This window comes from Chiloscyllium punctatum, chromosome 2, assembly GCF_047496795.1.
Source record: "Chiloscyllium punctatum isolate Juve2018m chromosome 2, sChiPun1.3, whole genome shotgun sequence".
Lineage (NCBI taxonomy): Eukaryota > Metazoa > Chordata > Chondrichthyes > Orectolobiformes > Hemiscylliidae > Chiloscyllium > Chiloscyllium punctatum.
The window spans coordinates 83,463,426-83,488,296 of NC_092740.1; the positions used below are offsets into that span (position 1 = coordinate 83,463,426).

General features: G+C 40.6%; 1 protein-coding gene across 5 annotated transcripts in view; it reads right to left on the minus strand.

Moving 5' to 3' along the window:
- Positions 1-366: 366 nt before the first annotated feature.
- The window catches only part of LOC140486161 (aldehyde dehydrogenase 1A1-like), a 99,284-nt gene continuing 74,779 nt past the window's right edge, over positions 367-24,871 (minus strand). For all 5 annotated transcript variants that reach the window (XM_072584898.1, XM_072584878.1, XM_072584868.1 and 2 more), the window contains 4 exons: positions 8,250-8,414; positions 4,904-5,061; positions 4,439-4,513; positions 367-669 (listed from right to left, as the gene is read on the minus strand). In XM_072584898.1, the coding sequence (XP_072440999.1) occupies positions 597-669; positions 4,439-4,513; positions 4,904-5,061; positions 8,250-8,414 (471 nt within the window). In that variant the 3' untranslated portion in view covers positions 367-596. The remainder of the gene's footprint in view (positions 670-4,438; positions 4,514-4,903; positions 5,062-8,249; positions 8,415-24,871) is intronic.

Sequence of the window (24,871 nt, forward strand, 5' to 3'; positions counted from 1 at the left end):
GTTGAATTGTAGTGGAGATCTCATTGTTCTAGCTGAAAAATTTCTTTTTGACTTTTGCTTCATGTTTGTTCAGTTATCTCAAACTAATGCATTTACCTCTTACTAAATCCACTCTGGCACCATTTATACAATTTTCTAACTATCAGAAATGATTGAAAAAATAGTGGGAACCTTTTTTTGTACAATCTGTAGGATATCACTTGATAACTCAATTTCAGAGCAACTTGACAGTTGCCAAAAAAAAAATAAGTGCTTGAAAAAAAATGGAACTTACATCATTTTGATTGATGGAGTCAGCTGAGCTGAGTGTCTTTTTTAAATGACTAAAATCTCAAAAGTTATGAACAAAAGAAAATCCAAACTAAATATTTGTCAAACGTTTTTTTTTCATTTCTGAACTGCTGTGTAACACAAACAGGTACATACTGTTTTGATACATTATTTATTCTTTCTGTGGCAAAATATAGGCCTTCATAACTGATAAACTACACAGGTGAAACAGACACATTACATTTGGCTTTGGGTACATCCCAACAAGGTGAGGCTTTTAGACTTTTCAATTTCTTCAGGCATAAAACATTTTAATTTAGAATATTTTAGCAATTCTTCTGTGGAATTTTGATGGTGATGGTCTTAATCTCGGTGTACTCCTGGAGACCATATTCTCCCCTAGACAAAAAGAATAATATTCAGCAATTTTGCTCAGATAATTGTGTTCATTGTACTTGGAAATAACTGAGGAAGGAGTTTTCCAAAAGCAAGAGAAATGTAAAGGCATTTGCAGCTTTAATTATAGGAATACCTGCTTTTTATCAATATATGAAAATGCTTCTTTCCCTCAAGGGGAGACAGGGAATTTTTATTATTCCTTCACTGGATGGAGGCACTGCTGTTTAAGTTAGCATTAATTGCCCATACTTAAAAATGCCTTTTAGAAAGTACTGATGAGCCAACTTTGCTGTAGTCTATACAGTGTAGGTACTATAATGATATTTGGAAGGGAGTTCCTGATATTAACCCTGTGGCTGTGAAGTAATAGCAATACAGTTCCAAGTGAGGAGGGGAACTTGCAAGTGGTGTTGTTCCCACCCTCTTGTCCTTCAAAATAGTCAATGCCAAGTTAAAGGATCCTTGGCGAGTTGTTGCAGGGCAATTGTTGAGTGGGCGGTACGGTGGCACAGTGGTTAGCACTGCTGCCTCACAGCGCCAGAGACCCGGGTTCATTTCCCGCCTCAGGCGACTGACTGTGTGGAGTTTGCACGTTCTCCCCGTGTCTGCGTGGGTTTCCTCCGGGTGCTCCGGTTTCCTCCCACAGTCCAAAGATGTGCAGGTCAGGTGAATTGGCCATGCTAAATTGCCCGTAGTGTTAGGTAAGGGGTAGATGTAGGGGTATGGGTGGGTTGCGCTTCGGCGGGGCGGTGTGGACTTGTTGGGCCGAAGGGCCTGTTTCCACACTGTAAGTAATCTAATCTAATCTTGTAGACAGTATACATTGCTACCATAGCATATTGGTGATGGAGGGAGTGAGCATTTATTGTGGTGGATTGGTGGATTTTTGTTCACAACAGAAGACTTAAGATAAAACTACAGTAACTTTTTGTGCAAGTTAGTTTCAGGTTCCACCTGCATAGTGTGATCTAAAGCCAAAACAACCATGTTAACACTTTCAAAATCTTGAATTAGGACAGAGATTATTTGGGGACAATTGCCTTGTTAGAAATCGCTTTAATAATTTTTGTTGTTGCTGGCTTACATGTTCTGGCAGCCTACAAGCTGAAAGTTTGACACCCCCCACCAAAAGATGGGAATGGAGGTAATTTTAAAATACCAGCGCTGAATAGAATTATGATTTCAACACACTGGCAAAATTCAGGGTGTGAGTAGATAGGAATCCTGCTTCCCCTCCAAAACAGGTCAACTGTGACAGCATCGCAGCTTGGGCAAGGAAGGCAGCTTTAGACTGGAAGTCAGGTATGGTGGTCTTGGGGCAGGATCTAAGCTCTAGAAGAGAGCCACTTAGGGAAAGAGGACTTGTAAAGGGATACCCTTCCTCAAATCTCCATTACACGATCCTCCAGAGAGGTACAGATCTGGAGAATGGTGAGATCCTGGAATGAGCAGTTTGCTGGGGGAAGTGCCTCAGCCGTAGATGAAAGGAATTGAAGACAAGGGAGGTAATACTGAACAGAGAAGTAACATTATTACCTTCTATAACCCCTCCCAAAGAGGACCTCCCTCCTCTCCCTCATGACTTCCAAGCTTAGATCCAGATTGACATCAATGAGGTGAGGGTTGGCCTTACCTTGGATACCAGGTCTCTGGCTCCCCTTTGAGATGTTGCTTCCCTCTCTTGAAATGGAAAGCTTTGGCACAGACCACAGATCTCTTCCACAAGATAACAAACAGCCTCGTTTTGACTGACTTGAAGGATCTGAATGACTCATACACTTCATCGACCCCATGTACATTCCAGCCTTAAATGGCTCTGAGCAGACACAAAGCCCCATTAGGTAACGTGGCTGCATGGTCTAATCTGCTGGAATCAGGTTCCAGTCTCTTTGGAGTAATGGGTTTGAATCCAACTACTGCAATTGCACAAATAGTCTGTCATTCAGACATTTTAGTATTGTTTAAGGCTATTGTGGCAAAGTTTCTTTATTAATTTGTAGGATGTGGCAATGCTGTTGAGGCCAGTATTTATTGCCTGTTCCTAGTTGCCCTTGTGAAGGTGGTGGTGAGCTGCCTTCTTGAACTGCAGCAGTCCACCTGCTGTGGGTTGATCCACAATGCCTTTAGGAAGGGAATTGTAGGATTTTGACCCAGTGACAGTGAAGTAATGGCAATATATTTCTATGTCAAATGGTGAGGGAAACTTGAAGTTGGTGATGTTCCCATATATCTCCTGTCCTTGTCCTTCTATATGGAAGTGTTTGTGGGTTTGAAAGGTGCTAAGGATCTTTGGGGAATTTCTGCAGTAGATAGCACACTCCTGTTACTGAGCATCAGTCGTGGAGGGAGTGGATGTTTGTGGATGTGGTGCCAATCAAGCAGGCTGCATTGTTCTGATGGTGTTGGAGATGCATCCATCCAGGTAAGTGGGGAATATTTCATCATACTCCTTACTTGTGCCTTGTAGATGGTGCAGAAGCTTTGGGGAGTCAGGTGGTGAATTACTTTCCATAGTAATCCAAGTTTCTGACCTGCTCTTTTTGCCACTGTGTTTATGTGAAGAGTCCAATTGAGTTTCTGGTCAATGATAAATCCAAACATATTGAGAGTGGGGGATTAAATGATAGTAATGCCACTGAATGACAAGGCATGGTGGTGAGATTGTATCTTATTGGAGACGTGTCTCTAGCTTTGGGCCAGGAGGCTTGTGTTAAGGTCCCATCTGCTCAAGAGGTGTGTGATAACGCATCTGAAAGTTGATTAAAAATATATAAAGGAAACTCTTCTCTATGTCAATAAGGGCTCAATCCTACAGAAAATCTGAATTTAAATCAGTTTCCCTCCAGATCTGTGTTTCACAAACAAAATAAGAACAGTTCAAGTTTCCCACCTCTGAGGTGAAAGTAGAGCTCTCCATCACTGCCGCTGTGATATGTCGCTGCCATATATATAGGTATGAGTGGTCATTTAAGGATTGTGGTAATTTAAAAATTGTAGCTTACAGAGTCCACATGAGCAAAAGAAAGGCTGACATCTTTGGCTAACAATGCAAAGAGGCATCAATGTCAAATACAGCACTGCAGGAAGAAAGGTCCTTCAGACTTTGTAGGGAAAGTAATGCATCAATCAGACAAACTGAGATTTCTCTCCTTGCTCATGATGCAAGCCAACCCATGTCCCTTGCTCCATCTCTCATTTTGACCTTTGACCCTGTCCCTGCCAGGATCCCAGCCTCTACCTCACTTTCCTCAGCCCCTTGTCAGCAGTGCATATGCAGATATTTTCTGCGCTTATATTACGGCCACTGAAGTCTGACAGGCTGCATCTCTGTATGTACAGCATAATGTATAATCATTCCAAGTTAAAATATGTACATTGATCCCTTTAAGGAGAAACGTGTTCACATACTTGTGATGTTATGTAGATTAATGTTGATTCACCATAACTAGGTGCATTAAGAGCACTGATAATGGCCTGCCTGCTGGATTGACATAAGCCTTTAAACAAATAAGTTTCCTGTTAAAATTAACGTAATTCTCATCTGAATTTTAATCCTTGATTTTCTTCTCTCAGTATTTTCAAATTTTCCCATCTTTCTGTAGAACCCATGATTCTTCAAAGCAGAAAATATATTTACATCCCTCCCTCCACAAATGTGCATTTAATTAATTTCTGTTATATAAATTCCATATATTTTATAACATGCAATGACATTGAACTAAACACGTGCTTCAGTCTTAACTAGTAAATTTTTTTCAATGATACTTACATTTCTCTACCATTTCCAGACATCTTAAATCCCCCAAAAGGACTCTGAACGTGCATGGCATTGTAGCAATTGACCCTATTGAAATATTAATATGTTCAGCAATGCAATCAATGCAATTGAACTTCCAGTTCATTGAAATATTGCCAAGTACAGTAGAACGTCGATTGTCCAAATGAGAGGGTGGGGAGTATTTTGTTCTGATAACTGATCGTTCGGATAACCAATCTGATCGTAAACAAGCAATAATTTGAGTGCCAGTTATCAAACATTCTTTGGTTATTTGACAATACAATCTGCCAATTCCGACCAGAATGCCGTTTTAACTAATACCTGAATGCTTAGCTGCCTAATGCCATTTTTACGGGACCTTGAGATCTTGTTCAGATAATCCAAAATGCAAATAATTGATGTTTGGATAATCCAGGTTGTACTGTACTTTAAAAAATAAATTCAAAAAATGCTTACCACACAGTCCCAGCTTGAAGAGCTGAAGCAACAGTAAATGCTTTATTAATATCTTTGGTGAAAACAGCAGCAACCAAACCATAGTGGGTGTTGTTGGCTCTTTTGATAACTTCATCTACTGTTTGAAATTTGATAATTTGTTGTACTGGCCCAAAGATCTTTTTTTTATATAGAAAGAGGAAAAACATTGTTAAGAAGACAAGAATTAATTCACAAAATAACCCAGAAATTGCTGGAGAAACTCAGCAGGTCTGGCTGTACCTATGGTGAGAAACCAGACTTAATATTTTGAGTCCATTGGCCACTCATCAGAACTGGACTCAAAATGTTAACTCTATTTTCTTTTCACAGGTGCCGCTAGACTTGCTGAATTTCTCCAGCAATTTCTGTTTTTCTTTATATCAGATCTCCAGTACCACCAGTTCTTCATTTTCTTTAAGAATTAACATGCATCTACTTTATTAATATTTGTATTGTATTCACTTGTAGCATAAATATTTCCTATTTAAAATCAATCATATTTAAAAGCATTGTTAGCTTTTTAAAATCCAAATAATGCAATTTAAACACTTGCATGAAGAATATTGAACTGTTTTGGTCATTATATACAGTGACACCATAAACGCAATCAAAAAGAAATTGCACATAATTTCACTGCATCTAATTTTCACATTGGGGCAAATCTCATTTCTGCGGCAAACAACGTTTCTACTACATAGTGACACTAAACAATATCCATTTATAACAGTGATTATAGCAAATAACAGCTGAAGCCACTTCAAAGGCTGAGAATTTTGCTTCTGGTTTGCGAGTTCAGAACAGGGAGTGGTGGCATGTCTTCACTCCACAAACTGACCCGGAAAAAAGTGGACCAGCATGATGAGGTTTCATTCCAATTTGTGGGGAACCCTCGAATGTCTTCTGGGGACCCCGGGATGAGATTGGGAGTTGCCTGGTGCACAGTGAGGTGCGCAAGACTATTTTAATGCACCAACAGAATATTGAAGTTTAATTAAAAAAAAACACTCCCCTCATTCTCCATACTGCCCATGCCTTCTCCATGTCAACTCATCCTACCTCCTGCTTCTACCAAACCCATGTTCCTCCATGCCTCAATTACCAAGTTAAGCCCCCCAAATCCCACATAGGACCTCATACCCGACATGCCAACATTTGTCATTTCACCCATTCCCATGCCCTTCATAGCTACTATGACAAATTAAGTTAAAAATCACAACAGGTTATAGTCCAACAGGTTCATTTGGAAGCACTAGCTTTCGAATAATACTTATACTCCACAACCATCTGATGAAGGAGCAGTGCTCTGAAAGCTAGTGCTTCCTAATAAACCTGTTGGACTATAATCTGGTGTTATGTGATTTTTAACTTTATTACACCCCAGTCCAACACTGGCACCCTCCAAATCATGACAAATTAATGCCAACTCATGCCAACCCATTCCCCTACCAACCACCTTTTGTCTCAACATCTAACATGGCAACTCACCTAACATTCATCATGGAAAGACCTCAACTCCCATGCAGAGATTAGATGAATTAAATTTCTGTGCCTACTGTAGACAACTATATTGGAAAGAAAACCACTCTCATTCACAAAACGCCATTTGAGTTTGCAGCTTAGCTCCTTAATTTTGACAGGATTGACAGTTCAAATGATCTTAACAGTAATGGGTTTACGCATTTATATGCACATTCATGTCTGCTCTTAACAATTCCACAGGGCATCTGACCTCTATCAAAGATTAGATTAGATTCCCCTACAGTGTGGCAACAGGCTCTTTTGCCCAAAAAGTCCACACCGACCCTCCAAAGAGTAATCCACTCAGACCCATTTCCCTTTGACTAATGAATTAAACACAATGGGCAATTCACCTGACCTGCACATCTGTGGACTGTGGAAGGAAACCGGAACACCAGAGGAAACCCACGCAGACATGGTGAGAATGTGCAAACTCCACACAGACAGTCGCCCGAGGCTGGAATCAAACCTGAGTCCCTGGTGCTGTGAGGTAGCAGTGCTAACCACTGAGCCACCGTGCCTCTTACCTCTGCTGAAGGTATCCTCGGATACACAGGGGTAACTTGTCTCTCTAAAATGGCTGCGCAACTGAATCCAGAAAATTCAGGCCTGTTCTTATCAGGTCTGAACAGCACACTTTAGCCTTCAAACTCCAAGGCTATCAGAATGCCACTTTACTGGAGCTGCTGACGTGTTTCTGGATTAGTGGTGCTGGAAGAGCACAGCAGTTCAGGCAGCATCCGAGGAGCAGTAAAATCGACATTTCGGGCAAAAGCCCTTCATCAGGAATTACATAGTTATATATAAAATACACAAACATAGAATACTCCCCAACCCCATCTCTGTGCCTGTAAAGAAAAATGGGAACAGCTATGTTTGGGGTGGGATTTATGATTTCTCAGCGGTACTATTATTTTTGCCATGACACAATGGCTGCCATTATAGAGAGTTTCTTTGCTAAGATCTAATGATCAGTCTGCTAACATATACTGTCCAAACTTATACTTTGTTGAATTGTGACTTGAACAAATATGGGACTCAATAGAGAGGTACAAGCTTGAGTTCTTGCCTTCAAGAACCATGCAGCAATAATTGAAAAACAAGGGAAAATTATCAATGGCGTGAAAAAAAAATCGCTTGTTACGACAAGCAAATAAATCAAGTCAACTACAGATCTCCAGAAAAATAAATTGAGTAACTGTAGTCGGACTTCTAAACGTTAACAATACTACTGATTGCATACAGGCTGGTAATATAAACCATTAATCAGCCTGTTTTTATATATCACCTTAAATAATGAAGTTGTACTGAAGTTTAAAAATGTAACCTAACGTAGAGATATCGTAGTTTTAGCAAAAAAAGTGAAATTCAATTTTTCTCATAATATTCCCAGTTTTTAAGTTTACTTTTTCTTATTAGTTCGAGTGATCTGGGTTACAGAGATTATAGCTGTTTTAAGTGGTCTCCTGGGATCGTACCAGGAGGTTTGCTTCTCTTACGAGATAGAACAGTGCCAGCCTCTCCTCCCACAACACGGAGCACTCCACCATTTGGAAATTCTGTTTTTTATCAACTTGTTTGAGAGCTAGGGAAGCATGCCTATTGAGGGCACACTGGAATCAAACCTCAGTCAAGGCCAGTATTCCTATTGACATTTCACAATAGGTATTACAATGGATGATGAAAGTGAATACTTCTTCTGTGAAACAAAATAATAATGACCTTGCCTTTTCCGATGAATTATTTAAGACTCCAAGTCTGAATTATGTAGCTGTATGAGAAGCTGGCATGTACAAAGCAACATTACCTCCTCTTTGGCTATCCGCATGTCATCTGTAACCTCTGAGAAGACTGTTGGCTGTATGAAGAAGCCTTTATCTCCCCATGGCAAACCTCCACATTCCAGCTTGGCTCCTTCTTTCTTCCCACTCTCAATTAAACTGAGAATTTTATCATGCTGCTCTTTGTCAATCTGTCAAATGTTATCATATGAATGTTATAAATGAATGGCTACATTTGAAAGTGATATTATGATGATCGCATAAATGAGCATTTTTCTAATATCAGGTGAATATTTGTACTGGACCATTTTATACAAAAATAGCAATTACATGAAAGTTAAATTAAAATGAAAAGAATGCATTGTGCCTTATTTGAACAGCCATTCTGCAAAAGTCCCACAATTCAAATATTTGACAAATACTAAGTAAATAAGTTATGGCTGAGTAGGTAGCAATCTCAGCTCTGAGCCAGAAGATTTAGGTCCAAGTGCTTTTACTGCATGTGAGTACAAATATTAAGGTGAACATTCCAGTACTATACTGAGGTATGTTATGCAACTGATAAAGTCATAGACATCTACAAGACAGAAAAAGTCCCTTTGGCCCATCAAGTGTATACCAATTAAAAGAGATGTTGTCTTGGATGAGATTAAATCTCAGCTCAATATAACAGGTTCTATTTCAAAAAAGAAAATGGGCATCATCCCGATTGTTCTGGCCAACATTTATCGAAGCAACATCACAGAAACAAATCAAGTTATTATTAGACTGCTGCTTGTGAGCGTACTGAAGCAGTTTCTGCCTGTATCCAGCAAGACCTAGATAACATTCAGACTTGGGATGCTAAGTGGCAAGTAATATGCATGCCACGTAAATGTCAGACATTGACCCCCTCCAATCTGTAAGAATCTAACCATATTACTTGGCATTCAAAGGCACCACCATCACTGAATGCCCCACTATCAACATCACCTGAAACTAGAAACTAAATTAGATCACTCATGTAAGGGCAGGACCGAGGCTGAGAATTCTTTGGTAAGCGACTCACCTTGTGATTCTCCATACCCAGTCCACCATCTTCAAGGCACAAGTCAGGTGTGTGATAAAATGATCCCCATTTGCCTGGATGAGCACAACTCCAACAACACCCAAGAAGCTTGACACCAACAAAGCCAAAGCATCCTGCTTGGTTCGCACCCCGTTGACCCCCTTCAATGTTCACTCCCTTCGCCACTGACACACAGTGGCTACAAAGTGTACTGCAGTATCTAACCAAGACTGCATCAACAGCAAGTTCCAAGCTAGTGTTTTCTATCACTTAGACAAGGGTAGCAAATACATCGGAAAACAACCACCTGCAAGTTCCCCTACAAGATACAGACTATTATGACAAGGAATTCTTCTGTGGTTCATCTAGTGTCTCTGGGTAAAAACCCTGAAAATCCCTTTCTAACAAGACTATTGGTGTCCCTATAACTTAAGGATTGCAGCTATCCAAGGAGGGAGCTCAAGTTCATCTTTTGGGGAAATCAAAAAGTGGGGATGAATACTGCCCTAGCCAGTGGCACCCACATCCCATGAATGAACAAAAAAGAAATGGCTACCATTTTCTCGGAAACAAATCCCAGGTATCATGTATACATATTTTAAGAACACATTGAGCTGTCTTGTGATGTGACATTGTAATCAAAAAGGACAGGAACTTTCTAGAAGCTAAGGCCTGATGAAAGAATTAGCTGTCAAATTGCTGCAAGCAGCTGAATGAGCAGGAAACCTCTTTTCAGCCTGTGCCATTCAGCAAGCACTGAAGGTCAGGAAGGTAAGGCAGGAGCATTGGCTAGTTGGTTTTGTAGTAATTGTAACAATGTCAGCCACATGGACTTCATAGGAGTCCCTGATTGGGGCTGTTAATCTGGTTCAATCAGGGTGCCCTGGCTGACAGATATCAACAGGAGTGGAAGAGGTTCTGTTCACTCTGAGAGGTGGCTCTAAGGAAGCTGCAGTAGTGTCAAAAAGACACCACACATATAAATAAAGGGTGGCTCAGTGATAGGATGCCAGTCTCTGTGGAGTGGCGATGAAACTAAAGCATGCTCCTGAAGAAATTGGCTCACAACAGTCATCTTTGAATTGGGGTAAGAATTTCTGCATCAAATCATTATTTGGGAAACTGGACCCACTTGATCCTGCCATCAAAGACTGGGCCCAGTGTGTGGAAAGAATGCGTTAGTTTTTCCAGGCAAATGGTACTGGGGCAGATGATAAATAAAGAGTAGTTCCCTGATAGCTTGTGGACCCACAGCATTTTTGGTTATTAGGAGCCTAACATTTCCTGAGGCACCAGATAGTAAAATCTTTCAAGAGTTGATGGATTTAGTTACGGAATACTACAGCCCCAAGCCTCCATTAATACTGAGGTGCTATCGGTCTTACTTGACAGTTCGAGAATGAGGAGATTCTGTGTCATGATTTTTGACCAGGTTAAGATGACTGGCAGAGGCATGTGACTTTGATTTAACCCTTAATGAGATGCTAAGAGACTATTTGGTATGCGGAATTAATGATGTAAGCATGCAAAAGCTTCTACTGACTGAAACCCAATTTGACTTCAAACATGATAATAACTGACTTTATCAATGGAAAATGTGGCAAGTAGAGCATATGAATTACAGGGCATACCGACGGAAGTGGACACTGTCGCCTGTACAACTGAACTTGGGGAACACTACTTGAGTGAAGACAATTGCATATCCTGAACAGAGGGGGACTTCAGGTCAGACCATAGAAAAACCCGTAAACGAGCCTTGGCCAAACAGTTCACATTTTCTTCAGGATCTAGGCCGGCAGGCCATTGTAGTTGCTGCTGGTATTTGGGCTCAAGACAGCAAAAGAGTCCCACTAGGCCTGAATTGAGTAAGAGACCTCATAGGCCAGTATCCAGGAGACTGCATTCCCTGGAAAGCCTACCTACATCTGGCTTGGAGCTGTTAAATTGCTGAGCAATATCCAAATCAGAACCAATCAAAATAAACATCTGGTAAAATGGTCATCTAGTTCTAATGGAGTTTGATACCGGTGTAGCGATTGCAGAACCTGTCTTTAACAAAATTCACAAAATGGTGACTTGTTGATGGGATACTGGCCTCTGTGGAGTTATTTCAGCTTAAATTTGATGAAACTATAAGAAGCACGAGATAACTAATGAAATATAGCAACTACCAAAATAAATCAACCAGATACTAATCTATAAATAGTTAATGACACCTTTAAATGAAATATAATTGCACACTGATTGACATTCTGATTTGTTTGCCCTGCATAACTCAGATGGAGATTCACAGCATGTGCACATATGACTGTATCAATCTGCTGTCTGACATGTTTCATGTTACAAGCGCATGTGTGCATCATAATTACATACTGGAACTCAGTAAAGGTACTGAAAAAAGATGCTAACAAGTCCAATTTCTTATTTGATATCTTATATTATGGCCACTCAGTTCCCCTAAGACATGCACACTACTGTGTTAAGAACCTTAAATCTCTTCTTCAATCTAAGAAGTTTCTTGCATTCAGTCGTTGAGTCTGCATCTCATCCATTCCATCCACTTTTTCTCTTTTTCCTTCTTTTCTTTTTTCAAGTTTGAAGTGGCTTTTTTTACTTTAACTTTCCTTCTGAAGAGGGCTCAGTCATACAGGCAATGGTGCTCTTGGCATTGGCATCAGAGTCTAGAACGTGGCAGCAGCTGGGGCTGGCGCATCATTGAGGGTTGGTGAAGGAGTGGCTGGGGAGCCTGGATGGCACTTGGCAGTGAAGCGAATGGTGAGACTGGATGGCACTTGGCAGTGAAGCGAATGGTGTGTCCGGATGGCACTTGACAGTGAAGCAGATGCTGAATCCAGATGGTGTTCGCCAGTGAGTCACTCAGTCCAGTGATGTATTGTGGGGGGGGGGAAGAGGGGGGTTGGACCCTGGTGAGCCCAGCGTGGAGCAACTGTAGGTCCATGGCTATAGAAGGACTGCAATGTTGAACTTTTAACTATATTTCTTTAATAGATTATACTTAGAAGAACTGCAATGTTGAATTTATAACTTTGTTTTATTTTTCTATTTTGTATCAATGGTTTCGTACCTCAGTGCCTTTTGTACCTAAGATGGTGCCAGGAGTGACAATATTGTACTCTTTTCAGTGTACTCCTGTAATTCTGTACTTGAGTACACATGACAATAAAATCTAATTCTAATGTGCCCCAAACTCTTACTTCACCTCATCTGTACCTAATAGGTAACAAACTAAAGCCAATAGAGTTTGATGAGGGGTTACTGGACTTGAAGCATTGACTCTGTTTTTCCGCTCTGCAGATGATACCTGTCCTACTATATTTCTCGAGTACTCGCTGTCCTTGTTTTCTAACAGAGGCTTCCCCTCCATTGAACCCAGCACTGTAATTGTGAGACATGTCAGCATTTTGGGAGGAGGTATGATACTCTTGATGGGGGACTTGGTGAGCTTGATGACATCTTGCCAGCAACAGGTTACTGACTGAAGACTGCTTTGTCATTCTCACTTCCCTCGGAAGTACGGTGCAACAACTTTTCATGACTTCTGTCTCCTAAATTGCAGAGGAATGTTCCTCACTTTTATCGTCTTCCAGTGACCTATCTGCAAATGCAACACCACACATGACAATGAGTTTGACTGAAGCGAAGGTGGTGAGGATCAAGTTCCCTATAAGTTTTAAGTGCATCATAAAGTCTGAGTACAAGAGCCTAAATAATCAGATCTGATGAAAGTATTTGTTCAGTGAACATTAACAACAAGTAGCACTTTGAGTTTCTTTTGAGCTTATGAATCAAGGTATCATGAAAAGATGACAAGCTAAGGCAAGTTGCCGATATAAACACAATACAGTAATTTTCTTATGCTGCAGCAAAATTTGTTACATCTGTTCACACTAAACACATGACTATAAATCTTCCAGTGTGATTATGACATTGGAAGTTAAAACAAGTTCTTTTTGTACAAGGATGAATTTCTTACTAGCTAAGAACTAGGGGTTAAAATTACTCCTGTTCTAACTTACATTAATTAGATGATTGGTCACAAAAATGCAACCTTATCTATAAACTGCTAAAGCAGCATTTCTCTATGTTCAATGCTTCTTACAGTCCTTTTTATAAGGATTCAGGAAAATAGCTGCTGATTGCTATGGCTAATAAGAAGAACCTCTGCAAAATTGTAAATGTTTGGAATTCCTTTGTGAAATTCTGTAAGTATAGGTAGATAATATCACATAAAAACCCAATAGAAATCTATTTGGAAATGATATAGAGAATAAGAGAAAGTAGACACTGGTAAAACAATACAAACCACAGTTAAGAGTGCAATTTTTCATATTAACATTTGTAATTGGTCAACCAGGATAGTGCAAGGATAAGAAAACATACCTACAAAAACATAATTTTTAAAACTTGTGCATAGGTTATGGGCATCATTGACAAGGCCAGCATTTATTGCTCATCCATAATTGCCCCATTGAAAGCATTTGATAAGTGCCACATCAAAGGCCACTGCAGAAAATACAAGCTTATGGTATAGAGCATAAAATAGTAACATGAATAGATGACTAGCTGGCTGGCAGAAAATAGAGAGAATGTATAAATGAGCCATTTTCTGATTGGCAGGATTTAAGTGGAGTTCCACAGAAATAAGAGCTAGACCCTGAAGTTTTTATAATTAACATCAATGAATTAGGTAGAACCATAGAGTCATAGAGATGTACAGCATGGAAACATACCCTTCGGTCCAACCCGTCCATGCCGACCAGATATCCCAAGGAGAAAGTGAGGACTGCAGATGCTGGAGATCAGAGCTTAAAATGTGTTGCTGGAAAAGCGCAGCAGGTCAGGCAGCATTAAAGGAACAGGAGAATCAATGTTTCAGGCATAAGCCCTTCTTCAGCACCCGGCCCATATCCCTCCAAACCTTTCCTATTCATATACCCATCCAAATGCCTTTTAAATGTTGTAACTGTACCAGCCTCCAATACTTCCTCATGCAGACCATTCCACACATGCACCACCTAAGAATGTTATGCCTCAGTTATATAAGAAATTGGTGATACTATGTGCAGTTTTGGTCTCTACTCAAGGAAGTAGGTAAGTGTATTGGAGGCAGTTCAGAGTAGTTTTGCTTCATTGATACCTGGAATGAGTAGATTGTCTTGTGAGGTTTGGTTAGGCAGGGCAGGCTTATTTCCATTGGAGTTTAGAAGACTGAGAGTTCTTGATTGAAGTGTACATGATCTGCGTGAAAACGTTTTATATCTTTCCTCTCTCACCCTAAACCTATGCCCTCTAGTTCTGGACTCCCCCACCTGAGGGAAAAGACCTTGTTTATTTACCCTATCCATACCCCTCATGATTTTATAAACCTTTATAAGGTCACCCCTCAGCCTCCAATGCTCCAGGGAAAACAGCCATAGCCTATTCAACCTCTCCCTTCAGCTCAAACCCTTCAACCCTGGCAACATCCTTGTAAATCTTTTCTGAACTCTATCAAGTTTCACAACATCCTTCCAATAGGAAGGAGATCAGAATTGCATGCAATATTCCAAAAGTGGTCTAACCAACGTCCTGTACAGCTGCAACATGACCTCCCAACTCCTGTACTCAATACTCTGACCAATAAAGGAAAGCATACCAAATGCCTTCTTCACTATCCTGTCTACCTGTGACTCTACTTTCAATGAGCTGTGACCCTGCACTCCAAGGTCTCTTTGTTCAGCAACACTCCCTAGGAAGAGGGGAGCAAAAGCACGATAGCCAAATTTGAAGGTGGCACCATGATAAGTAGGAAGGTATGTTACACAGAAGACATAAGAAATTTGCAAATGGATACAGATGAGTGTGTAAACAAAAGTATAACAGATGGAGGATAATGTGCATAATTATTCATTTTGGCAGGAAGTATGAGAAAAGAGTATTAGAGGGCATAGGTTTAGGGTGAGAGGGGAAAGATATAAAAGAGACCTAAGGGGCAACTTGTTCACACAGAGGGTGGTACATGTATGGAATGAGCTAGCAGAGGAAGCGGTGGAGGCTGGTACTATTGCAACATTTAAGAGGCATTTGGATGGGTATATGAAGAGGAAGGGTTTGGAGGGATATGGGCCGGGTGCTGGCAGGTGGGACTAGATTGGGTTGGGATATCTGGTCGGCATGGACGGGTTGGACCGAAGGGTCTGTTTCCATGCTGTACATCTCTATGACTCTATGACTCTAATTGGGGAATGACTGCAGAATTCCAAGGTACAGAGGGATTTGGGTATCCTGGTGCATGAGTCACAAAACATTGGGACAGAGTCTCCCAATTTACAAACACTTGACTTTTGAATGCTTGTAAATAATGAACTCAATCTTATCCAGTGGTGTAATTTTAAAGATCCAAAGTACAAACATTTCCTGCACTTATAAATGGCTCCTTAATATTGTCCTCTATTATATTCTGACCTGTGTAAAAATCAATGTGCAAACAGAACCTCTTTACAACCAGGAGACTGCTTCTGTGCAGGTAAAACATATAATCAAGATGGCTAATGGAAGGCTATTCTTTATCACAACAGAAATTGAATATAAAAGTAAGAATGTTATGCCTCAGTTATATAAGAAATTGGTGATACTATGTGCAGTTTTGGTCTCTACTTAAGGAAGTAGGTTAGTGTATTGGAGGCAGTTCAGAGTAGTTTTGCTTCATTGATACCTGGAATGAGTAGATTGTCTTGTGAGGTTTGGTTAGGCAGGGCAGGCTTATTTCCATTGGAGTTTAGAAGACTGAGAGTTCTTGATTGAAGTGTACATGATCTGGAACCATCTTGACAGGTGGACATGGGAAGGACGTTTCCTGTTGTAAGTCAGTCCAGAACCATGTACCACTGTTTTAAAACTAGACGTCACCTTTTTAGGACACAGATGAGGAGAAATCTATTTCTGTCAGTGGGTAGTATGACATTGCATCTCAGTCACAGGAGGTAATGAAGGTTGGGTCATTAAATATGTTTATGAGATAGATGGATAGATTCTTGTCAGGCAGGGAAATCAAGCATCATTGGTGGTAGGTAGATGAAACACTGTTTAAAAAAAAGGTTTAAAAACAAACAGTTGTGCCACATTATTTTAAATAACAGATCAGACTCAAGTGGCTTATTGGACTACTTCTGCTCCTATTTTATATGTTCATATGTTTGTAAGATGTCTTTGATTTGTAGGGACACCCATTGTGCTATTAAATTGATACTTTCAAGATTTTGATCCATCAATTAATGTGCCCTTTTGGAAAAGAAACTACCACCCTTACCTGGTCTGGCCTACATGTGACTCCCAGACCCACAGCAATGTGGTTGACTCTTAAACAGCCCTCTCAGCAATTAATTATGGGCAATAAATGCTGGCCTGGCCAGTGATGCCCTCATCCTGTAGATAATTAGGAAAAAAACACAGGAAGGGAACAGTCACATATTTCAAAGTCTGGAAAGCTTGTGATTTGGATGGGCTTGTGATTTACATGGTATTTCCATGTAGTTGTTTCTTCTAGATGATAGAAGTTGCAAAACTGGAAGGCGCAACAGATTCTGTTGTACAACCTGTAGATAGCACATACTGCATGCACAATGGAATGGTGGTGGAGAGTGTACATATTTAAGGTGCTGGATGAGCTGCCAACCTAGAGGATTCCTTTCTCTGGATGGTGCTGAGCTTCTTGCCTTTGCATTAATTTAGGCAACAGTATTCATCAGACTTTGACTTATTCCTTACAAGTAACTGAAACACTTTGGGGAATCAGGAGATGAGCTCATAGACACAGAATATCCAGCTTCTTGTAACTACACTAACTATATCAATTATTTGAGGGTATGAGTGGAACTGTCTATTTGAATTAGTGATGATTTTTGTGCAAGAGATACCTAAGGAATGTTCCATTTTGTCAGTTAAATGCCAGTGTTATAACTATATTGGAACAGTTTGGCTAAAAACACAGCTAGTTCTGGAAATCAGGTTTTTAGTTTTGTTGCCAAGGATGTTGTCAAGGCTCAAATTCTTTGCAAATCCAGTGGACCCAGCCATTACTTCATATTGTGTTCAGTAAACTGAATTGAAAGGCATCTGGATGGGTGTGTGAATAAGAAGGGTTTGAAGGAATATGAGCCGGGTGCTGGCAGGTGGGATTAGATTGGGTTGGGATATCTGGTCGGCATGGATGGGTTGGACTGAAGGGTCTGTCCCTTGCTGTTCATCTCAATGACTCTATGACTCTATGAGTTGGAATGTTGGAGACCTCAGGAGAAGGCTGAGATGGATCACCCACTTAGAACTTCTGGCTGAAGATGGAATCAACTGCTTCAGCTTACCTTTTGCACTGAGCTACTGGGCTCCAACAACATTGATAAACTCTATTTTCTCCCCACAAATATTGCTTTACCTTTGAGTGTTGCTAGAAATTTGGGGATTTATTGTGGAGTTCTAGCTTTTTGCAGTTTAATTTTTATTGTGAGTTACTGGTGAGTTACTAGCCTATGTTGTAATTTTCAAGACTAAATGTGTTTTGTTGTAATTATAGTGATATCTATCTTTTGCTATAGCTATCTCTTTAAATCAGTTCTAGCATCTTCTGGCTATGACATTACTTTTTGTCTCAAAGAAAATGATAGTATAGTAGACTTCCTGTAACTCAATATCTTTGGAAGGCAATGTATTGCAGTCACTAGTTGCTTGATAATGATACCAAGCTGATGGGACTACTTGTGATTGTTGTATCATCCTTAAACACATATATCCACTCCTACAGTTGACTGCACATTAAGTCAATGTTGTAATGTCATGATAGATTAGATTAGATTAGATTAGATTACTTACAGTGTGGAAACAGGCTCTTCAGCCCAACAAGTCCACACCGACTCTTCGAAGAGCAACCCACCCAAGATCCATTCCCCTACATTTACCCCTTCACCTAACACTATGGGCAATTTAGCATGGCCAATTCACCTAACCTGCACATTTTTGGACTGTGGGAAAAAACCAGAGCACCCAGAGGAAACCCACACAGACACGGGGAGAATGTGTAAACTCCACACAGACAGTTGCCTGAGGCGGGAATTGAACCCGGGTCTCTGGCGCTGTGAGCAGAAAGAATGGGCAGGGTTATGCTTGCCTTTATAATCATTCATGGGACGTGGGCCTCACTGGCGCAGTTGTTATCTATTGTCTGGAGAAGGTGGTGGTTAGCTGCTTTCTTGATCTGTTGCATTCCTGGATGTAAAGGCTGGAAAGATTGAGAGGATGTTGACACATCAACACTGAAGGAACCATGGTATAGTTGCATGTCAGGATAGTGTGAGTTGGAAGTGAATTTGCAGGAGGTGCTTCAATGATTCTGCTGCCCTTATCCTTCCATGTGATAGAGGTCCTGGATTTGGAAGTTGTTATCGAAGGAGGTTTATAGTGTTCCTGATAAGTATCTTGCAGATGGTTCACACTTTTGTTACTGTGCATCACAGGAATTCAAAGGAAGTGAATTTCAAAGGAGTCATTGGGATGCTGGTTAAGTGGATTGGTTTGTTGTGGATTATATAAAGCTTCATGAGTATTGTTGAAATTGCACCCATCCAGGAAAATATAGTATATTCCATCATACTCCTGGCTTGCGCTTGGTGGACTGGCTTAACGGACATAGGTGTTGAGTTACTTGCTGAAAAATTCTGAGTCTCTGACTGCTCTTGTAGCCATAGTTTTTGTATGGCTGGTCCACTTTAGCTTCTGGTCAATGGTTACATTGTCCCTTGTAGGAGATGGTCATTGCCTAGCATTTGTGTTACATCATCTCAATCTTGGATATGGTCCAGGTCTTGTTGCCAATGGAGAGAGACTGCTTCAGTATCTGAGCAGTCTCAAATGGTGCTGAGCATTGCACAATCATCTATGAATATCCCTTCTGACCTTATAATGGTTGGAAGGTCATTGATGAAGTTATTGAAGATGGTTGGGCCTGGGAAACTACCCTGAGGAGCTCTGCAGTGATGTGAGATGATTGACAAACATCACAAACAACTTCTTTTGTATGAGGAATGATTCCAACCAATGGAGCATGTTCTTCCTAATTCCATTAGCTCCAGTTCGGCAGGGTTCCTTGATGCCACACAAGATTGAATGCTATCTTGAGGTCCACAGTTGTTACGTTCACCTTGCCAAATAAATGGGATACGTACAAAACCTGTACCCTAAATCAAACAGCTCAATGAGAAATAAAGTGATAGTGCAATTGGATTATATTTTAGCAAGTGGCAATGATCAATCACAGAGTTGTTCTTTAAGTACAGTGCTCAATTTTGTAATAGACTTGCACTCCATTGACTAGCTAGGTCAGTTGTCTAGATGACTAAAATTGGGAGGGATAATCCAATCCTTGCTGTTAACAGTTCATTTGTTTGTCTCTGCACTTTTGCCACGCATTGACTGAAATATGGTTCATTTGTGTATTAGGAGAAAGTGAGGACTGAAGATGCTGGAGATTAGAGTCGAGCGTGTGGTGCTGGAAAAGCACAGCAGGTCAGGCAGCATCTAAAGTGCAGGAGAATTGATATTTCAGGATTCCTGATGAAGAGCTTTTGCCTGCTTTTCCAGGACCACACTCTTGACTTCATTTGTGTATTTCCAATTCTAGTTTCATTCCCTTTCTAAACTGGATAGTTGTGGACTATCCTTTCATGTCCAATATGTATACATTACATACAAGTGCAAATTGAACAGGAGATCTGAGCTTTTTGACATCTGATTCAGTTGACTACTTTCAATGTATTTAGATAAATGGTAATTTCATTTAAGGTGATTTCACCTATTCAACATCAATTTCCTGAACTTGCCTATCTGTGGTCAGGCGATTGCTGTATAATTTTAGTTCCATATTTCATGCTTGCAGAAGTCTATGTAGATCCCAGGTATTAAACTTTGATAGAGTCATAGAGGCATAGAGGTGTACAGCATGGAAACAGACCCTTCAGTCCAACCCGTCCATGCCGACCAGATATCCAAACCCAATCTAGTCCCACCTGCCAGCACACGGCCCATATCCTTCCAAACCCTTCCTATTCTTATCCCCATCCAGATGTCTTTTAAATGTTGCAATTGTTCTAACCTCCTTCACTTTCTCTGGCAGTTCATTCCATACACGTACCACACTCTGCATGAAAAGATTGCCCCTTAGGTCTCTTTTATATCTGTCCTCTCTCACCCTAAACCTATGCCCTCTAGTTTTGGACTCCCCCACCTGAGGGAAAAGACCTTGTCTATTTATTCCTCCTCATGCCTCTCATGCCTTTATAAGGTCACCCCTCAGCCTCTGATGCTCCAGGGAAAACAGCCTTAGCCTATTCAACCTCTCCCTATAGCTCAAATGCTCTAACATCCTTGTAAATCTTTTCTGAGCCCTTTCAAGTTTCACAACATCCTTCCGATAGGAAGGAGACCAGAATTGCACGCAATATTCCAACAGTGGCCTAACCAATGTCCTGGACAACTGCAACATGACCACCCAACTCCTGTACTCAATACTCTGACCAATAAAGGAAAGCATACCAAATGCCTTCTTCACTATCCTATCTACCTGCGACTCCACTTTCAGGGTCTGCACTCCAAGATCTCTTTGTTCAGCTACACTCCCTAAGACCTTACCATTACGTATATAAGTCCTGTTAAGATTTACTTTCCCAAAATGCAGCACCTCACATTTATCTAAGTTAAACTCAATCTGCCACTTCTCTCCTCCATCTGATCAAGATCCCGTTGTAATCTGAGGTAACCTTCTTCGCCATCCACTACACCTCCAATTTTGGCGTCAGCTACAAACTTACTAATTATATCTCTTCTGCTCCAAATCATTTATATGAATGACTTATACATGTTGTGGCACTCCACTGGTCAAGATGATAGAAGTTTTATCACTATCATGACACCTCTCCACCCAGAAGAAAAGACAGGCATTATATTTTTTCTTTTTGTTTGCAATGAGCATTCCGTTACATATTACAGTAAAAGTTTTGGGATGACATGTGTAAATTCCACATTAACTTCTGTCATCCTGAGTTCAAAAGCTACTTTGGAGCTAGTAGCTGGACTTGTCCCCAGGACCACATTGGCTTTCTGAGTTCTAACTCTTCATGGGTTCTCTCTATAACTCATGCACTGCGTTCAGGCACTTTTACAAATTTGTTTTGTGTGAGGTTGGTGGCAGTTAATTTGCCTCCAACAGGATGTCTTGCATCTTGCACCTTGATCTCATTTAACTTTACATCAAACCAGTTATACTGGATGAGTTATGAAACTTAATTTTGCTCCTCAGCCCCACCAGTGGCTAACGTTGTATCTTACTCAAGAGTGTGCTCTTGCTGGCCTCCACCAGGACTGTCCACTGTGGTGTTTGTCCCTTTCATCTTTGTTTAGGAATGGGCTTTCATCAGCCATACCCATTTCCCCTGGAATGCTACTACCATTAGCTGAATGGCAAACCTCTGCTGTACCCCGCCCCCCGACAGTTCCTTCACTAAATGTGACTTCATCTTCACTTTCACCTGGTGTGTCCTTGAATTCTTGGAGTCCTCCTTTAAATTTACCAACTCTTTTGCTCTGTCCTGTCGTGTTCCGTCACCTTCACTGGCCTTTCTTGCTTTCTTTTGTGGCAATTGGACAGTCCAACTAATCTTGACATTTGTCCTGACTAAGGCAGCATCCGAGGAGCAGAAGAATTGACATTTCGAGCAAGAACCCTTCATCAGGAATGTGACCTGGCTGTGCTCTGCTTTCCTCTGCTCCTGTTCATAGAGTCATAGAGATGTACAGCACTGAAGCAGACCCTTCGGTCCAACTTGTCCATGACAGCCAGTTATCCCAAACTAATCTAGTCCCATTTGCCAGCACTTGGCCCATATCCCTCTAAATGTGACCATATTGGAACACATACAGAGATTTTAATCCTCGAGAAGAATTTCTGCATAAAAGTTTTTGTAAGTGGCCTCAATTGTAAATGCCCGTACCCATTGGTTAAAAGCAAGTTGCTTAAGCTTTTCAAATTCTAGATGTATCTGACTGAGCTGTTTGCTGAGATTACAGCATTTTTGCCTTTATGGCACTAACTGGTATGAACTTAAAATGGCCCTTTTTGCTGCTGTATTGTTAATGGGATTCTCATCAGGCAATAGAGAGTAAACATTTTCAGTTTTCCCTGTTAATCTGCTTTTTAACAGCCTTGTTCATTGTTGCAATGGCTATTTGAACTGCTGTGCTAACTTCTCTAAAAACATAAAGAATGCAGCCACCTCTTCCTCATCAAACCTTGGAATTAAGTGGGCAAACTTGAATATTTCAGCCCTTGAGTCTGTGTTTGGTCTGTTTCCTCACTAGAATTGTCTTCATTCTTCTTTCTCATGTGGAACTCAGGTTCTCATTCCCTTTCCTGGAATTTTCTTCTTTCGGTTCCTAGAATTCTCTTTCCTCTTTTTCTGTTAGAATCCTATTGCAAATTTCTGCGACTGCAGTTTTGTGTTTCTCCATGCTCTGTTTCGAATTTTAGACATTTCATCATCCATTCTGCAATTTTTTCTTTCCCTGGCTTTTTGGCAGAATGCTACGTTTAAGTATTTGTCTATACCTTTTAATTTTTTTCCAAAGAAAATGATTATAGCTTTTTAATGTCCTTTTCTCTGAAAACATTAATTATAAACATGGACATATTAGCACTTTTATTATTATAGAACCAAGGAAACATTTTTGCCTTTTTTTAAGTAGCGTTTGTGGAATAATTTATTTTCTCCAATTCCAATTTCGTTGTTTGCCAATGGGAGTGTCACAACTAAGTTTCTACAGTTTTTACAACTAGATGAGGGAGATAATTCAACACTCCTCCTTTTAACGCACTCTCAGTCAATCGCAACAAATATTTTTAGCATGCAGCTCGAGCACATTAATGAAAACACAGCATTGCAAAAATTAAGGAGCTGTTATAAGGTTTTCTCAAAGAAAAGAGATTGGGTTTTTATTGCTTACTTACCCTGCGAAAAATAATAAACGACCATATCAAACACACTAACAAACAGATATAAACCTTAAAAAGGGGAGGGCCTGGTAGGAAAAAAGGCAAAGGCCATGCAGTTTAGGAGATCTTAAAAGCTTTGAGATGTTAGATTTAACCCCGAGACAACATTTGTTAAATGGTTTACTTGTTTCTGCAGCAGTAGCAAAATCATAGGATATTACAGTGAGTTCTTGGTGAAAAGACAATTACGAGGAAACAGTAAGGCTTTCTGGATGGAGCTAAGAAATAAGAAGGTGATGGTAACATTATTGTCCAATAGGCCCCCAAATATTCAATGGGAATTAGACGAAGAAATATGCAGGGAGATTGGGGGAGACTTGTGGGAGTAAATAGGGCTGTCATAGTAGGTGACTTTAATTTTCCCAATGTAGTCTGGGACTGACAGACCGTTAAGGGCTTAGATGGGGTGGAATTTGTTAAGTGCGTTCAGGAAAGTCCCCTCACACAGTATATAGAGGGCCCTACTCGGGAAGGGGCAAAACCTGAACTACTCTTGGGAAATAGGGCAGGACAGGTGATGGAGATGACAGTGGGGAGACATGTTGGGATCAGTGACCACAGTTCTATTAATTTTAAAATAGTTATGGAGAGGGACAAAGCTGGTCCACAAGTTCAAATTCTAAATTGGGGCAGGGCGGATTTTGATGGAATTAGACTGCAGCTTGCAGGGGTTGAATGAAGCAGTTTGTTTGCAGGCAAAGGGACCTCTGGCAAGTGGGAGACCTTTAAAAGTGAAATAGCTAAAGGTCTTTATGTTCCTGTGAGGGTGAAAGGCACGATTGACAGGAATAGAGAACCCTGGATGACAAAAGATATTGAGGCATTGACCAGAAAAAAAAGGTGTGGCTCAGGTATAGGCAGCTGGGATAAATGGAGACCCTGTAGGTATACAGGGAATACAGGGGTTTACTGAAGAATGAAATCAGGAGGGCAAAAAGGGGATATGAGATATCCTTGGCTGAGAAGATTAGGGTGAATCCAAAGAGGTTTTTTTCAGCATATTAAAGGAGAAAGAATAATTGGAGAAAGAATACAACCTCTCAAGGATCAGAGTGGATATGTATGTGTAGAACTGCAGGAGATAGGTAAGGTTATCAATGAATATTTCTCCTCTGCGTTTACCGAGGAAAAAGACATGAAGAATTGGGAACTTGTGGAAGTTAGTGCTCATATGTTGGGGATAGTCCATATCACAGTAGAGGAGGTGTCGGATGTATTGGCATGCATGAAGGTGGATACATTTCCTGGTCTTGACCAGATATATCCAAGAACACGGAAAGAGGCTAGAGAAGATATTGCAGGAGCCCTGGCTAATATTTTTGCATTATCCTTAGCCACAGGAGAGGCCCCAGAAAACTGGAGGGTAGCAAATGTTGTTCCTTTGTTCAAGAAGGACTGCAAAGAAAAACCTGGGAACGATAGACCAGTAAACCCGTGGTAGGAAGTTACTTGAGAAGATTCTGAGAGATAAGATATACATGCATTTGGAAAGACAGGGTTTGATTAGG